Raw genomic sequence first — 17,151 nt, 5'->3', positions numbered from 1 at the left:
CGCGACTCGCATCTCCACTCTGCCCTGGCCCTCTCCGCCTTGGCCCCGCCGGCACGAACATCGCCGGCCATCGTCCTGCGGCTCCGCTTTTGCTGTGCGCACGCCTCAACTCCCAACTATTGTTTGTATCCGCGCCTCCCCAAGATGCGCGCCACCCAGCCCGGCTGCGTGCCCTCCTGCAGTGCTCCTGCCACCGTCGCCTCGCACCGCCGTCGCCGTCGCCCTCAGCCTTCTCGACCTCTCATCGAAGCGCGCTAGCACGCGTTGACGTACGTTTGCGTCGCGGATCTGGCTCGCTGCAGCAATCTGTCGCCCGCTGTCAATGGTGTCAACGGTGCATGAACTAGGGACGCCGTCTTTGCACCGGCCCTCTGCCTGCTCCAATGCGGGCCCAGAACGCCCCTCTCAAGACGGGTACCTTGACGACAAGCCCGCACCATTCGTCCCGCGGCTGCGTGAGCCACGAGGGTCTGCCGGACCGGCGCTGAAGATCAAAGCCACCTTGCTCCCATCCGCACGCTTTACTCTCCGCAGCCTGGAATTATTCGCATCCCAGCTCACCGCGTCGCACTCCCGCTTCCCGCGCCTCGACCCCTATTAGCCACCGCGTCAGCCCGGGAAGAGCTGGGGAAATGCTGCCGTGATCCGCATCCTCCACTCTCTTTCGTTCGGCGCCTTGATCCGGACCCCTTTCGCCTGCACATGTGTTGGCAGCGCCGTGGGCGAAGCCTTCCTGCAGGCTTTATCATGGCCAATATCTGCAAGCATCCTTCGCCCGTTGCTTCCTACTACCCGCTACACACGGCTCGACACCCGGCTTAAGCTACATCATGCCGGTGTCAACGTGGTATACAGAAGCAGCTGCACATGCCCACGCGCTACCGAAGACAATTCCACATGGCTGCCGATACACCACGTGGGCGGCGTTGTGCTAATTTCTAGTCACTTCCGCTAAAATACCTTCCACTCCCTCCAGAAATTGGTATTTGATAACCAAGCGGAGCCGGTATCTGGAGTGGATACGACGTTACTTCGGCCCAGGCTATTTTACGTCCTGTGTCCCCTTACTCCTATCGGTAGGATCGACATGTGTTGGCTTGATGCAGGCAGGCCTAGCATTCCCTTTCATTTGGTGTGAGGGCCTGACGATGAGAAGGGGAAAATGTCTCAGCGGGGCATGTGTGCATTCTGTCGAGATTCACATCCTGCTGCATGCCCAGTCACTGGTGGCTTCCTTACATCGGTGATTTCGTCTTCCCCTGAGAGTGTGGTAAACACAACTCTACCAAGACAGCCTTCAGGATGTGCTGTGGATTCCTACGTCTGCAAAAGTATGCAAATGGTTCCTGAACAGGGCTATTATCGAGCATGCATTGCAATCCCTCCATTACAGTCTGCTCAGCTGTATTCTAAGCAGCGATCAGGCCTGGTACATTGCTCGAGACTGTTACATCTCTCTATGCCGAGCTCGGGCAACAATGCATATGCAACATGCTTGTGCCGCCAGGCAGAAGCTCTTCATCACAGGCTGCAAATACTACCAACTTACTCAGGGTCTCAGGCACGCAAAGTGATCGGTTGCTGCATACAGAACCAAACAGCATGCGCAGACGAGGCGAGCCACAATGCGGGGAACCATGCACTGGGTACTGGGCGCCTCCCTGCTTCAGTGTAGGGGTGGTACACACCAGGAACCGGTTCCCCGAACCCTCTCCGCACTTAACTGGCAAACTGAGTCAGATCGACAAGGCCGCACTCCTGCTTAAAAGAGAACCTCCGCAGACATCTGAGACACTTGTCACGCTTGAGTTGTCAAGTCGTGTCGAGTCAGTTCCGATTCCGAGCTGCCAACCCCACGATTCTTCAACCACTACCTAGACCGGCAAACGTCACACCCTTACTCCCTCCTCTTCCATCGTTTCACCACTGCAGAGACTCTCTACCCATCACGCTTGGGCTGTTGCAAACGATATAACCACCCTTGTGCTTCTATGGCTCCTCCACATATATCCCTTTTCGGACCAACAACCGTTTCGGCACAGTTTAAGCAAGCATGACACGGAAAGTTCAGGTCTGGACTATGGAGAAACTGCTCATGTTTAGGATAAAACGGTTTCTCGCTCCTTTGGGCTTCACTTCTGCAGTAAGTGCGGGAACGGCTTTGGCTCCGCACATCCGGATGAAGCGGCAGTTCGACTCGTGGACGCGGGGTAAGGCGTTCTCTGCTCTTCACTTCCGCAGAAGCCTAATTTCCTAAAACCGTCAAGTTACGTTGAATCCGGACCAGTATCACGACAAAGCGGGTGTTGCACCCCAAAAACAGTCCAATGGTGTGTAATGCTGATTATCTCGCTCATGGGCGTGCTAGGATTGCTTGCAGCACGTCGACATCGAAAACGAAAAAACCGTTAAGCTATCCCGTTACCTCACCCGCTTACGCAACGAGGAGCCATCATCATTCACTCCCTCGCCAACACCCTCCGCAACACCCTCCCCAACCTCGCCTCCTCATCCCCCCTCACGCCATCCGCCCTCCACGCCACGAACCGATCCGGCCGCACCAGCACACACCCGTCCTCTTCCACGCCGCGCAGCCGCGCCCACTCGAAGTACGGATCCTCAAACTCGCAGCCATACCCGATCGACACGACGCGCACCTCGATCCCCAACTCCGTCTCCGCGGCCTTCGCCGCCCGCTCCCACGCGTCGACGCCGCCGATGCCGGTGAAGAGCGAAAAGCGGCCCTTGCCGGCCAGATCGACGGTCGACACGACATCGTCGGGCACGGCGCGGCCGAGCCAGACATGGGGCAGGCGGCGGCCGGGGAAGGTGCTGGGCACATGGAACAGCTCGGTATCGACGCCTGCCCCGACCAAGCCGTCATCGCCCGTCACGCCCTCGTCCTTGACGACCGCGGCCGAGGTGTACGACTGGTTCATCTCGATGCCCAGCGCGTGGAACTCTCTGCCCGTCGCCGCGATGGCCCTCTGGAAGCGCGCGCGGCGCTCCCGGCCCGCGGGCGTGTCCGCCTCCAACTCGGCGACGACGGCGGCGCGCTCGGCCGCGGTGGGCAGGACGAGCCCCAGGGCGTCCCAGACGGCGAAGTGCTCGCGGAAGCCGTCGTTGGCGCGGGTGACGACGCCCTTGCCGACGGGCTGGCGCTCGGCGGAGAACGAGTCCAGCAGGGCGGGGCTGGCGCGGCCGCGGAGGACGTAGGCCGCCTTCCACGCGAGGTTGAAGGCGTCCTGGATGCACGTGTTGGAGCCGAGCCCGTTGAAGGGCGGGTGCCGGTGCACGGCGTCGCCGAGGCAGAAGACGTTTCCGGCCGAGTAGGCCTCGGCGTACGTCTCGTTGATGAACCATTTGGAAATGTTGACGATCTCGGCCGGGGTGTCGTCGCCGATCATTTCGCGCACGCGGGCGAGGTACTGTTCTTGCGTGACGTGCTCGGCGCCGGCGGCGCCCACGGCGAGGTCCGGGAACATGATGAACATCCATTCGGTCCAGGGCCTGTGTTTGCGGCTGTCAGTTCTGCTTCGCTGACTTTTCGTGCGGCAGAGTTGGGGAGACAGAGGAGGCGGGTAAAGGGGGTCGGGTCTTCTCATACTTGACCATCCGCACGACAGCCTGCCACCCGAACGCCGGATGCTCCCTGTCCGGCTGGAAGACCCAGTGCAGGTTTCCCGGCCGGGCCTCCATCAGATGCGACAGGTCGGCGCGCACCAGCACGTTGATGGCGAGGCCCTGCTGCGGCTTCTCGACCAGCGGCAGGCCCAGCTGGCGCTGCACGCGCGACCGCGCGCCGTCGGCGCCGAACAGGAAGCGCGACCTCACGGCGTACGTGGCGCCCGTTAGGCGGTCGCGTAGCGTGGTGACGACGTGGGTGCCCTCGTCGACGTAGCTGACGAAGTCGGTGTCGAAGCGGCAGGAGAAGCCGTTGAGCGCGGCGTGGCGCACGAGCACCGGCTCGAGCAGCGTCTGCGGCAGGTCGACGTGCTTGCAGGGGCTGGCGCGCTCGTAGTCGCCCTTGCGCGCGGGATCGTTGCCCCAGGAGTAGATGCGGGCGTACTCGCGGCCGGCCATGCTGTAGCACCAGCGCGTGTGCTTCATGAACTTTTCGTTCTTGGTGCCCAGGTTCTTGATTGCGTCCTCCAGACCGATGTCGCGGAGGCATTCTGTGCGGAGCGGGGTCAGTAATGGGGTATGTTCCTTGGAATATGGTGTCTGTTGTCGTCGACTTACCTAAAGCAGCCGCATTGGTGATGTGTGCTCGCGGCGTGTCTGCATTCGTCGGCGCTCTGCTAACCATCAAGCCTTTGATTCCTATGGACAGAATGTATCAGCAACGGCTGGGAAACGGCCTTCTCTGCTTACCATGAGAAGTCAGGAAACACGCCAATGCAGCACCTGCTGGGCCGGCGCCGATGATGAGGGTGTCGACTTCAAGTTGGACGTCGGTCGTCTTGGCGCTGCTCGGGGTGGAAACGCCGCTCGAGCTGTTGCCCTCGTCGATATTCGCATGTGCCGGCTCCGTCATTTTTGAGGTTGGTGTTCAGAAGAGTGCGGGGAGGGAGAGATGTGTTCAGGTGCAGGATAGAGCAGCTAAACTACTGCTTACGCCGACTTGTGGGCTTATAGGTGTGGTCTCACTCATCTCCGGTGTCGCGTCGCACGTCCCTCCATGCTCCGTTTTACTGGCCCCGCAGAGAAGTTTCGCTTGGCGACGGACACGACTCAGCTTAGAAGCAGCTTGCTCAGGAACTCCTAAGCAGACGATAGGACGTGTCTCCGCCCAGGGACCGCCAGGCGATCGGACGTGATCGGATTGGGCGAGTAAGCGGTGCGATGCAAAGCTTGTTTGCAGGGGGTTAGCTGTTCTATTGGCTGACGTGCTGTAGCGATGGTGGAGCTGTGGAGCTATCCTTGGAGATGGCTTACTCAGTGATTAGGAATGCCGTTGCACCAAGAGCCGCAAGGTCTGGCTGTGGGTCCGAGGCCGTGCTTAGCGCTGCGGACCGGGAGGGGTTGCACGGCTACACGGAGCGTACCAAGCAAGTCGATGGCGCGATGATGATGCTGATGCTGTTTGGTCGCACTCGAAGGTGAGCTGGCACAGGGGATAGGTAGTGCCTATGTTTTTACCCCACACCCCTCCTCGGGCCTGAGCTCTACACACCTGTCGACGTCCTCGGCTCCGCTCCAATGCTCAGCAAGGCAGCTCCTGCCCAGCGATTGAGCCCAAAGAGAAAAGTCTTTCGTATGCAACAATGCTTTTGGAACGGAGACGGACTGCGCGGCAATGGTGGGGAGTGGGAGACTGGTGGGGTGCATTCCTATTTGGGCCTAGCAACGGCTGGCATGACGCCATTGCCGGAAGCTTCGACTGTCTGCACTATGCTTTGAAATCGCCCCCTCTTTGCACTACAAAAGCTGCTTCTGTGTCAGTTGTTCTCAGAAACGCCAGCACCACTGAAACACCATCTCTGCCTTCCTCGAGATTCCCACAATGGCTCCCAAAGTCTTCATGTGCGTCGCTCCTTTCGCATGATCATCTCCACCTTCTGACCCCTGCATCAGTACAGGTACCACGGGCTACATTGGCGGCGACGCCTTGTATGCTCTCCACAAGGCCCATCCCGACTGGTTCTACACTGCTCTGGTCAGAAGCAAGGACAAGGGAAGCAAAGTCCAGCAGGCCTATTCCAACCTCAACGTTGTTTACGGCGACCTCGACAGCTATGACTTGATCAAAGAGGAGGCATCAAAGGCTGACATCGTCGTCCGTAAGTGACGCTGACAAGGGTTCTACCGGCCTCGTCACTCACAACCGTGCAGACACCGCCGATGCCTCCGATCACGAGGGCGCCGCAAAGGCCATTGCCGAGGGTCTTGCGAGTGGCCACTCCAAGGACCACCCGGGATACTGGCTGCACGTTAGTGGAACCGGAATCCTGTGCTTCGCCGATTCCGACGCCGACAGACTTGGTGAAGCATCCGACAAGGTTTACGACGACCTCGATAAAGTTGAGGAGCTCACCGGTCTTCCGGACCATGCATTCCACCGTAACGTCGACAAGCTTGTGCTGGACGCTGGCACCAAGAATGCCGACTCGGTGAAGACGGCTATTCTGTGCCCTCCTACCATCTACGGTAAGTTATTGACCTTGCCGTTCTCTATTGGCGTAGTAATTAATGTGATTACAAGGCCCTGGTAGAGGCCCCGTTTCCGGCCGCAGCCGTCAAGTGTACGAGCTGGCCAAGATCACCCTGGAGCAGAAGAAGGGCCCCATCATCGGTGCCGGCAAGACTTACTGGAACAATGTCCACGTTCACGACTTGAGCGATCTTTTCGTTCTCCTGGCCGATGCTGCCGCCGCAAACCGCAAGGATGACAAGGAGCTGTGGGGTGAGAAGGGCTACTTCCTTGCGGAGAACGGCGAGCACATCTGGGGCGAATTGTCCAAGCAGATTGCCGCTGAGGCCGCTAAGGCCGGTTACATCCCTGCCCCCGAGACCTTCAGCCTCAACAAGGATGAGGCATGGAAGTTGGCCGAATTCCAGGCTCTGAGCTGGGGCCTTAACTCCAGAGGCAAGGCGAGAAGGGCTAAGAAGTTCCTGGGCTGGAGTCCAAAGGCGCCAAGTCTCGAGCAAGAGCTGCCGGGCATTGTGAAGTCGGAGTACGAGCAGCTTCAGAAGGCTTGAGAGCTGCCACTGAATGCACAGGCTGATCCGGCTGGTGCGTCATGGTATGAGATTATGACAAAATTTACGTGATATTTACATCAAAGTGCCCTTTTTTCTTGTCCTTTCAGCGACTTTCTAATCCCCAATCACTTATAGTGTGTAAACAATAGGGAGACAACCAACATCTCCAGTCAAATACTTACCGAATTCACAAAGTGCAACAAAACGTTCCTGCAGCATGGGCAAATATCCAGTTCACGTCAATCATGGTCGACATGACTCCGCTCAAGACTTCTACAATGGGTATAACAAGCACAGTACTCCCTTCTCACAGTCCCTTGACCTTGATCAGAGCCGTCTTAACCTCGAGAAAGTTGTTCAGGCTGTGCTCCAAGCCCTCACGCCCTACCCCACTCTGCTTATATCCTCCAAACGGCATGTCAATTGCAGTTGTTGGACTAGTGCAGTTGACCCCGACGGTACCGGCATCCAATCGCGTCATCATCCGCAGCGCACGATCCACGTCTCTGCTGAAGACGGACGCGTACAGGCCAAACTCGGTATCGTTAGCCTTCCTTACGACCTCGTCCTCGTCGTCAAAGACGTTGACGCTGACGACGGGGCCAAACACCTCTTCCTTCATGACCCGCGCCCCCTCTTCTGTGTCTAAGAACACCGTCGGGCTGACGTGCATGGAACCAGCGGTATCGCCATCCTTGCCCAACACGATCGTCTCCCTCGACGTCTTCTCCCCTTGCTCGACGTACTCCAACACGCGTCTCCGCTGTTCCTCATCCACGATCGGCCCCATCTGCGTCTCCGCGTCCAGCGGATCGCCCGCCCTCACGCCCGCCAAACACGCCTTGATGCGCTCCACGAAGGCGTCCGCGACGGCGCGCTGCACGTAGATGCGGCTGTTCTGCATGCACGTCTGGCCGGCGTTGGCGCGCACGCTGTACGCCGTCGCCCGCGCCGCGTCGTCGAGGTCGGCGTCGGCGAAGACCACGGCGGGCGACTTGCCGCCGAGCTCGAGCACGACGTTTTTGAGGTTGGAGGCGGCGGCGGCGGCCTGGATGGCCTTGCCCGCCCGCAGGGAGCCGGTGAAGGAGATCATCCGGATGCGCGGGTGCGACGACATGGCGGCGCCGGCGACGGGGCCGAGGCCCGAGAGGACGTTGATGACGCCCGGCGGGAAACCGGCGCGGTTGATGAGGGTGGCGAGTTTGGCGGACTGGTGGGGAAGGAGAGAGGTGTTCAAGTCAGCGCGAGGATATATATGTCCAGCAACGCACCAATTATGAGTGGGGAGAAAGAGAGAGATGGGACATTTCCAGCACTGCTCCTTCCCACAGAACCGATCCAGCAGCACTCACTCACCGTCAAAGGCGCCCTCTCGGAGCTCTTCACCACCACCGCATTCCCCGCCGCCAGCGCCGGCGCCACCTTCTTCGCAAAGAACAGCAGCGGCACGTTCCACGGGATGATGACGCCCACGACCCCAAACGGCTGGCGCACCGTCACGTTCACGTACCCCGGCGTATTCAGGCTCGTCGTGCCGCCCGCCGCCCACCCCATGCCCGCGTACAGCCGGAACGTGCCCGCCGCCGCGTCCGCGTCGAAGAACTCGGCCACGGGCTTCCCCATCGACCGCGCCTCCAGCTCCGCCAGGGATGCTTTGTGCTCGAGCAGCAGCCCGGCCAGCGCTGCCATGGGCGCGCCGCGCTGCGTCGGCGACAGTGCGGACCATGCCGGCTGCGCGCGTGAGGCCGCGGCGACGGCGGCGTCGACGTCGGTCGCGGTTGCGGCGGAGACGGCGGCGAGGGGTGTGGAGGTGTAGGGGGAGGTGAGCGGGAAGGTGCCGTTGTCGGAGGCGGAGACGAACTGGATGGTTTTGGGGTGTATGTGTGAGTAGCTGTGGTGTGGTGTGGTGGGAGGAAAATGGGTTCTTGGTTACCTTGCCGTCGATGAAGAGGCGTGTTTCGATGTCGTCTGCCATTGTTGATTGATTTGAAGACTGTTTTTTTTCCTTTGATTGTCTGTTTTTGTCCTTGGAGAGAAAAAGAAAACGGGGTGGAAATTGATCGGACGGCACGGGTGCGGAGAGAGGCCGTAATACATGAGCCCATGAGGGGCATAGGTTTCCTTTAATCCAGCTATTCGGATCCATGCACCCGATCATCCACGCCGCAATAACATCCATGAACCGAAACTCTTCTTTCCCCGCAGCGGTGTGGGGAAACCTGGGGCCTAGGTCCGTGCAAGACGAGAACAGGAGAACAATCATGGCAGGAGAGCGAGAATCGTGGGATCAGCAGGCGGAGGTAAGCTGGTAGTCGCCTGCTTTGTCGTTTGTGCCCGGGATGCGGGGTCTGGATGTGGAGGCTGTTGGTAAAACCTTGGACGCCTGTAATTGGAGCGACCCTGGGATAGCATTGACACCTGCGAGCTGATCCTGGTATGTCAACGAGAAGCCTGCGGAATTGACGCTGGCGTTCTGAATGGTAAGCTGTGATACTCCATGCCCTTGTACCCTGGACCGCAGCACAGCCACAAGTGCGGGGTAGGAATGTGGCTACCGTTATACACTTGGGTGGAGTACAATATTGAAGCACGCTCCGCAGTATGCGTGCGCGTTCGATTATGCCGGATATGAACAAGGGGTATACGAAAGGAATTCGATCGGTCTGTCCTTGGGTTTCTACAAACTTGGTGGATTGCCCTCGAGAAAATGTCGCCTTGCCCTTAGAGCAATCGCGTACTTGGAGCGTCGGCAACAAATGTGAGATCAATTTTTGGCTCTTTTGAAGCTATAACTCTCAAGAAGGAAACCAGATTCTTCATGGACCTAAAGATTTAGATGAATGAAGTGACGAACAGAGCGGTAGGTTGGGTGGAATTGGATCGATTCACTTGTTTTCGTAGCTTCCGCGCATTCGCGTTTCATCGAACCGTACATGCAAATCATGCCTCGATTTGCATTTCTATTGCAACATCTCGCAGCAGACAAAACAGCTTGGCTAATCTTTGTTCGACCCACTTGGCCAAGAGGACGCGTCATTGCCGGGATCTCCACGAAATTTTAAGCTTAAAGCCCCCCACACTCTTATAACGACATCTCCGATCGGAATTCTCTCTTCGCTGTGTTTTCCGGCATAGTGGGATCGGTTACCTGGTTTGGGTTTGGTCTTGAAAGAATTACCCAGGGTAGTATGGCCTGTCAAAGTTCAGCAGGCCCGAGCTTCCGGCCATTGACAGCAGAACCAGGCCCAGGGTCTAAATCATTGTTAGCATTGACTTAAAATTGACGGCCTCACACATCGTTTGTCTATATACATCGTCTGGGTCATCTTGGTATAATGCTATAATTTCACACTGCTAGCGGAGGCGCACGTACCAGCGCGTACGTCTGAACGGAGTTGAAGCGCGGGCAGTGCGAGCTTGCTAGTCTCAGTTACGAGGAAGAAAGCAATACATCAACGAGAAGGCTCCAAAGCTAGCATCAGTCTCGCTGCTCCTAAGGAACTGATCAGCAGGGCCTCCTTCATAAGGCTACAGTGGGTTGTTTGCTTTATAGATCAATTAGGTTTAGCTTAGTTTGCTACCAGGTGGTATATAGCACCGCCAGCAGCCTTCACTAATCGATCATCCTGCTTCACCATCAGAAACGCATCTGAAGACGGTGGCATACTGGAGATCGCGGCAACTACTTTAAGGGTACGATATGCAAAAGTATGTGCCAACAGGCGAGAAAAGAAAGTTGTTGCCGCCAGCCCAAAGCTGACGACGCTGTCAAGTTGCCGGGCATCCTTATTGGCACAACGCAGAATCGACGGAACTTGAGATGGTTCGGGATGCCAATTTTCAGGTGCCATGGTAGTACCAGCGTCTAGACGAAGCTGACGAATGCTTTGGTGGTGCACTAGTGGTAAGCAACCCTGACTGGAGCAGCTGAATTTCCTGTTAGAGCATAGCGTACCATTGAATAACGCCTGGCAACACGCGTCCAAGCTGCCGCATTCCTCGTTGTCAGCCTTGCCTGCCGATGTCCGAATGACCATTCTTGTCTCAAGCTGAAGTTGCTTACTAGCGTTGAGAGTTACCACCTGAGAAGATGATCTTCAGCTTACATGTCTCCACAGAGTCGCCCAGCCGCCCTCGGGCCATCCCGGCCCTTGCATCTGACGATGCATGAACGAAGACAAGGCTTGGGCAGTGACAAGAGCAGCGCGCGAACCATCGAGCTGAGACATGGCCTCGTCCCCACACAACAGCCAACACACTGCTCCCACACAGCGAGGCGGTGCAGGGCACCGGGCGATGGTTCCAGGATGTGCATCTGGGGGCCGACTTCTTCCCGCTTGCGATCAAGCCAAATGACATGGGCCAATTACCGGGCTCGCGTTGGCGGAGATAAAACGCCGAACAGGGTCCCGCGCGTATCCGGGCGGTCGTCCACGCGTCATGCCTGCTGCCAGGCAGCAGAGACCGCAGACCAGAGACCAGCCGCAGACGAACAGCAACGAGGCAGAGACGATGCCAGGGGGCAAAACAAGCATTGCGACGATGAAGGTGCTAAATATGTTTGAGGCTTGGCATCGGCTGTCGCAGGTTGGCAGTGGCAGGTCGCAGGGAGGAGGGTGGCGCAGCCGCATACCCTGGTCTGGTCTGGCCTGAGTCGTGCAAGCCGACCCGTAGCGCGCTTCCTGCTGCCGCCTGAGAGGCCGGCGCGCCTTTGCTCTGGCAGACTCGCCTTCGCGCTGCCTGCGCCGCCGGGCGATGAGAGAGCCACGGCGGCTACTGGGGGGTGCAGCGCTGCAGAGCGACGGCCGAGGCACGGTGCTAAGGCTTTGTTTGAGAAATGGAGGCTGAAAGAAGAGTGGGCGCGGCCGCCACAAGCTCTCGCCAAGCTTCGATCGCCTCCCGCGTCTGCCTGTGGCCTGCGCCCTGACATCACGCTCGCTCTTGCCGATGATGTCTGACAAAGCCTGCCTGCGCCTTGGGGGCCGGGACATCCTGCTCGGCCTGAGTACCTGCAGCGTCATGCGCCAGCGCTTCAAAAGCGCCCTGTTCCCCCCCAGTCCGCCTTGATCTCTCTCTCCAGTCTTCTCCGCACCTCGACGCCGCGACCATGCCGAGCACGCTCGCTTACTTTGCCGCCGCCGCCGGCCTGGCAAGCCTCGCCCACGCCGCCGACGCCCCCAAGCCCAAGGTCGTCGGCTTCCCCATCGCCAAGGATCGCCGCGAGGTGCTGGCGAATCTTGCCCGCCGCAACCTTGCCCGCCGCGACACCGTCACCGCCACCCTCGCCAACTACCAATCGCTCTACCAGATCAACGTGACCGTCGGCACTCCCGGCCAGCGCATCGGCCTGCAGATCGACACGGGCAGCAGCGACGTGTGGTTCCCTTACTCCGGCTCGACCCAGTGCCAGGAGGGCCAGTGCGAGTCGGCCTTCACGCCCGATGACTCGTCGACTTTCGAGGATATTGGCGAGAACGAGTTCCAAATCCAGTACGTCGACGGCACCTCCATCACTGGAGACTATATCCGCGATGTCCTGGCCATTGGCGACACGGAGATCAGGAACATGACCATGGCCGTGGCGAGGGACGCCGACGACACACCCATGGGAATTATGGGCGTGGGCTTCATCCAGGACGAGACGTTGGCGCAGACGGACAACACCACGTACCCCAACGTTCCCGTCCAGTTGTTGCAACAGGGCCACATCAGCAGTCTTGCGTACAGCCTGTGGCTGAATGACCTTGGTATGCCTCTCCAATTTTCACGTGTGGATAGCCTTAGCCACTTGCTAACGGTGAGCAGACTCCAGCACTGGTAACGTTCTTTTCGGTGGTGTGGACAGCGACAAGTACACGGGAGACCTCATCGGTCTGCCCATCCAGCCCGACTCGCAAAGCGGTGCAATCACCTCTTTCACCGTCGCTCTCGGCGGCATCAACGTCAAGTCGAGCGGCGGCAAGAGCGTGTACAGCAAGACGGGTCTCGCCGTGCCCGCCATCTTAGATAGCGGCACGACGCTGTCGCTGCTGCCGGATGACATCGCCACCGACATCATCAACGGCGTGGGCGCGCGTGAGACGCAGGACTACGGCTACGTCGTCAACTGCAACGTCGGCGACACAGGCGCGTCGATCGAGTTCAGCTTCGGCGGCGACGGCGGGCCGACCATCAGCGTCGGCCTGGACGAGATGGTGCTGCCGCTGACGGACACGGAGGGCAACCCGGCGCGCTTCCGCAACAGCGGCGAGGAGGCCTGCATATTCGGCATCGAGCCCGCCGGCAGCGCCCCCATCCTGCTCGGCGACACCTTCATGCGCTCCGCTTACGTCGTCTACGACCTGCACAACCAGCAGGTCGCCCTCGCCAACACCCACTTCAACGCCAGCTCCTCCAACGTCCAGGAGATCTCCAACTCGACCATCCCCGGCGTCAGCTCCGTCGCCTCCGGCCTCACCGTCACCCAGACCGCCACCGGCCCCATCCGCCAGTCCGGCGCCGATCAGACCAAGACCGCCGCCGAGACGGGCGAGCCCGGGACTGGTACTTTCGATCTCGGCTCCTCCTCCGGAACGAGCACCTCGACCAAGGGTGCCGCCCCCGTCGGCCTGCCTGCTCCGAGGATCGCCCTCCAGACGGTCATGTGCGGCGTTGTCGTGGTTATCTCTGCCATGTTTGGCGGTAGCTTGATGATCTTGTTCTAGATGGGATGGAGAAATCTTTTTTCTCCTGTGATACCTATTTTCCTATTCTGTTCAAAAATTCTCCCCGGGGCGTACAGGCCGGCATAACTTTTATTGCATTGAGCGGTGCGGTTTCATTTTGGAAATAGGGCTCGTGGGTTTGCTCTTTTGGCTAGATCCGCGACAGACCGCGTAAGAGGGAAGGGCTGTTCGCGATCAGACAGTAAATATGCAGTAGACATTAACGTCGATATGAAACAACGAGGAATATGAACATTACACCTTACATCCCTTATTAACATCCCCTATGATCTACCCGTCTTTTCACCTTTCCGGTCAGCTCTTCCTATTCGACGACTGATGTTGAGCAACTCTCCTCTCCTTCTCTCCTTCTCCCTCTTTCCTCTTCTCTTCATCATCACGCCGCTCCAAACCCTCAAGCGCCCCCATTGGGCCCACCCACCCAACTCGGCGTCGTCTGCACCATCAGCTCCCTGTCCTCGCCACGGTACGCCCCCTCCACCATGGCATTCAACCACGTCGCCAACCGCAGCGCCGCCTTGCTCACCTGCAGCTCCACGATCGGAAACGCGCCCTCGGCATACCCGCTCGTCGCCAGGTCCTTGGTCGCGTTCGTGTCCTGCGCGAAGACGTAATCGCAGTTCCACGCAGCGCTGTCGCGGGCCCACGCCAGCGCGCACTTGACGGGCGTCTCGGGGTCGGCGCACGCGAGCCAGTCGGCTCGGGGGGCGTCGGGGAAATCGTCCGCGAGGATGCGCGGGAGGAGGCGGTCGGCGAAGAAGGGCGCCAGGCCGGTGGCGTTGGGGAATGGCGACGAGACGTTGGCGGCCGAGTAGATGATGCGGCCGTCCCACACGCTGTGCAGCGTGACGTTCTGGTGGCCCGCGTACGTCACGTGGATGCCGTTGCCGCCGGCGGCGACGCCCGAGGCGTGCAGCGGCTGCGCGATGTCGCCGATGAAGTGGGTGATCCACTTGAGGGATTGCGAGCAGGTGAGGTTGGTGGTGGTGGTGGTGGGGGGCGAGGCCAGGCAGGAGCGCAGGATGGAGGTTTGGTTGGCGATGGCCGAGACGACGCAGCCGCCGGCGCTGCAGTCGCGGTGGTAGTAGACGTTGCAGTAGGAAGGGGGCTGGGCGTGGGTTGTCAGCTTCGGTGTGGTTTCTTGCGCGCGGGGTTGTTTGATTCTTCGATACTTCTACTTCTCTTATTCGTCCTTTGGGTGGGAGATGGTACGTACATTGTCAGCCGAGTCGATCCAGTGCCATTGGTACGAGAAGGCGCCCTCCTTCGTGTGCGCGTACTCGTCCGCCCACGCCGCCGCGTTGCCAATTGACCCATTGTACTCGGGCTCCAGGATCTGCGCGAGCGCGGAGCTCGTGCGTTTGGTCAGGAACTGCTCGGCCAGGAAGCCGATCTGCTGGTGGACGTCCTCGTTCCAAGCCGACGCGAGGGGGACGAAGGCAGCAGCGGCGAGTAGGCCCGCGGCGGCGGTGGTCGAGCGGAGGGACAGCATTGCTTGTTCACGATTGGATGGATTCGAGGTGGAAGTGATGTTCTTGTGATGGGTGACGCGATGCTTATAGGGGCGGACTAGCGGCCAAGCTCGCGGAGCGGCTCGTCGCGCGTGATGCAGGTACGGCAGCGAGGCGCATCTCTGTGTGCAACCTCGTACGGCGACGCCGGCTATTCGGATAGCCTTATCATCGGAGGGCGGCGACGAGAAAAGAGGCGGTGGGATAGACAGGAAGCTCCTGCTTGTTCAGGACGATGACCCGCTGTGGCTGATGGATTCGAAGGATGAACACGGCGCATGTGGGGATGATGTAGCTGGCGGTGGGGTTCCTACTATCGATAAGCTCTCGGTCTCCTCCCTTCGCTCTGCGATGCCGGCACACGACACGCTTCCCGATTCATCATTCTGTCCATTACTGGTCAATTCTCGCGTGCCCTCGTCCGTCACCGCGCAATCCACCGTGTTCTCCCGATCTTCAAACAGTCCGACCGCCACTTTCATGCACTCTGCCACCCTTCAGCACATCGGGATAAGATCTGTCTCTCCTATATATGAATTAATCTACAGGTCAAGACACCTTCTATCATGTCTGTTCGCATCAGTCGTTAGCGATGAGTCTGGCTTTGTTCGAGCCAGCGGGACACGGACACTACAGAAGTCCAGCATCTGCACCATATTCAGCAGACCTTAACGGTATCCCCAAGGGTCGTCATCAGCAGCTTACGCCGCAGCTGGAACAATATCCTCCAAGGACTCCAATGAAATCCATCAGGATCTTCTCTCGAACTCATCAGCTCTCGGAAGCAGAATCATCGTCGTTCCGATTGTGTCGAGCACAATACAGGCACTAGGGTACCAAAGTAGGGTTAGATTCGTCGCATTTTATGCTGTTTAATCTAGTCTCCGTTTACCACTTTAAATACGGCTAATCTAGTTATTAATACGGTAATTACGTAGTAATTTAAGGCGTTCTTATAATTTTATACGATAAATATACGAGATCTTATAGTAATAATAGTTATATTATTAGTAAAACTACTACTTATATACGTTATAATATACGTAGCTACGCGAGTAGCGATTCGCGTAGTAGTTCTTTTAATCGATTACTACTACTAGATCGAGTAATTCTCTTCTCTTTCTTCTCTCTAAATACTACTCTAACGACTACCTACTATAATAAGCGTATAATAGAACTAACTATTATATTTATCTTATCTTCTATACTATTCGTGTACGTTATAATATTAATAAAATATATAATATTACTTACTAAGTAGAAACCCTTACGTCCGTCGCTATTTATATTCGCTACTATTAGTAGATCGATTATATCTATACTTATTTATATATTTTTAAGGTTTTCTATAGTAGCGTAGTAGCTATAGCCGAAAATAACTAAATAGTACTAAATCTAAGCGTACTAAATAGTACTAGATAAGCTATTATAGTAGATTTTACTATTATCGCGATTATTTAAGTAGTTACGTTATAATTACTTACTTTTAAATAGTAGAGTATTTTTAAAGACCTAGTAGGTCTTAAATCTAGTAGCGCTCTTAGCGAATCTACGTATTTATATATCTTTATCTATACTAGCGATTATATAGTATTAAAGTATCTAGACTAATCGCTAAAAATCGCGAGAGGTTATCGATTAAAGAGATATTCGACTCGTTATCTTAAGCTAGATAGTTAATATATACTATTATTTCTTCTTTTTAAAGTTAAAGAGATCTAAGAGACCTTTATACTTCTCTCTAAGTATCTTATTTACTATATTAATATCTAGTATTACTTTATTACGGGCGAGTCGCTTCGTTTTACTATAAAGACGTTTAAACGGATATTACTACTAGTAATAAGTAAAACTATAGTTCTATATAGTATCTATAAGATATAAGAGACTATAAATTTATAAGATATAAGAGAGAAGACGCTTATTATTATTATTATAGTAGATCTACTAGTATTTCTATACGAACTCTTCGTAGTAAGTTTTAATATCGCTAATCTAGTATTAAGATATATCTCTCTACGAGTATAGAGAGAAGATCTTACCTAATAGTAATAGATAGTTATAGAGTCGTTCTTTAAGAAGTTTAGTAAGATATAGAGAGCTCTATAAAATTAACTAGGCCTACTATTTAGCTACTTTAAAGCTCTTTTAGTATTTAACGACGTCTCGTAGTAGAATATCTACTAGTAAGCGTAGAAAGATCGATCTTA

At 56.6% G+C, this 17,151-nt stretch overlaps 6 protein-coding genes across 6 annotated transcripts; 2 read left to right on the top strand and 4 right to left on the bottom strand.

Annotated features, from left to right (window-relative positions):
- Positions 1-2,459: 2,459 nt before the first annotated feature.
- SLS55_000828 (uncharacterized protein) lies at positions 2,460-3,485 on the bottom strand (the record flags this gene model as incomplete). The annotated part of the gene is made up of 1 exon (XM_066772336.1): positions 2,460-3,485. One exon carries the CDS (start codon positions 3,483-3,485, stop codon positions 2,460-2,462), a length of 1,026 nt encoding a protein of 341 aa, XP_066637615.1.
- A 40-nt stretch (positions 3,486-3,525) lies between these two features.
- On the bottom strand, positions 3,526-4,537 carry SLS55_000827 (uncharacterized protein; the record flags this gene model as incomplete). The annotated part of the gene is made up of 3 exons (XM_066772335.1): positions 3,526-4,175; positions 4,243-4,323; positions 4,375-4,537. The coding sequence occupies 3 exons, from the start codon at positions 4,535-4,537 to the stop codon at positions 3,526-3,528; spliced, it is 894 nt and encodes a 297-aa protein (XP_066637614.1).
- A 969-nt stretch (positions 4,538-5,506) lies between these two features.
- On the top strand, positions 5,507-6,702 carry SLS55_000826 (uncharacterized protein; the record flags this gene model as incomplete). The annotated part of the gene is made up of 4 exons (XM_066772334.1): positions 5,507-5,526; positions 5,578-5,783; positions 5,836-6,150; positions 6,206-6,702. The coding sequence occupies 4 exons, from the start codon at positions 5,507-5,509 to the stop codon at positions 6,700-6,702; spliced, it is 1,038 nt and encodes a 345-aa protein (XP_066637613.1).
- A 310-nt stretch (positions 6,703-7,012) lies between these two features.
- SLS55_000825 (uncharacterized protein) lies at positions 7,013-8,680 on the bottom strand (the record flags this gene model as incomplete). The annotated part of the gene is made up of 3 exons (XM_066772333.1): positions 7,013-7,915; positions 8,062-8,565; positions 8,639-8,680. 3 exons carry the CDS (start codon positions 8,678-8,680, stop codon positions 7,013-7,015), a joined length of 1,449 nt encoding a protein of 482 aa, XP_066637612.1.
- A 3,132-nt stretch (positions 8,681-11,812) lies between these two features.
- On the top strand, positions 11,813-13,409 carry SLS55_000824 (uncharacterized protein; the record flags this gene model as incomplete). Its single annotated transcript, XM_066772332.1, has 2 exons — positions 11,813-12,452; positions 12,511-13,409. The coding sequence occupies 2 exons, from the start codon at positions 11,813-11,815 to the stop codon at positions 13,407-13,409; spliced, it is 1,539 nt and encodes a 512-aa protein (XP_066637611.1).
- Positions 13,410-13,824: 415 nt separating this feature from the next.
- SLS55_000823 (uncharacterized protein) lies at positions 13,825-14,922 on the bottom strand (the record flags this gene model as incomplete). Its single annotated transcript, XM_066772331.1, has 2 exons — positions 13,825-14,538; positions 14,647-14,922. The coding sequence occupies 2 exons, from the start codon at positions 14,920-14,922 to the stop codon at positions 13,825-13,827; spliced, it is 990 nt and encodes a 329-aa protein (XP_066637610.1).
- Between the last annotated feature and the right edge of the window lie 2,229 nt (positions 14,923-17,151).

Source organism: Diplodia seriata, assembly GCF_021436955.1.
Source record: "Diplodia seriata strain FDS-637 chromosome Unknown scaffold_1, whole genome shotgun sequence".
NCBI classification, from domain to species: Eukaryota; Fungi; Ascomycota; class Dothideomycetes; order Botryosphaeriales; family Botryosphaeriaceae; genus Diplodia; species Diplodia seriata.
The sequence above is the reverse complement of the archived record's forward strand: the minus strand, read 5'-3'. Positions and strand labels throughout refer to the sequence as shown.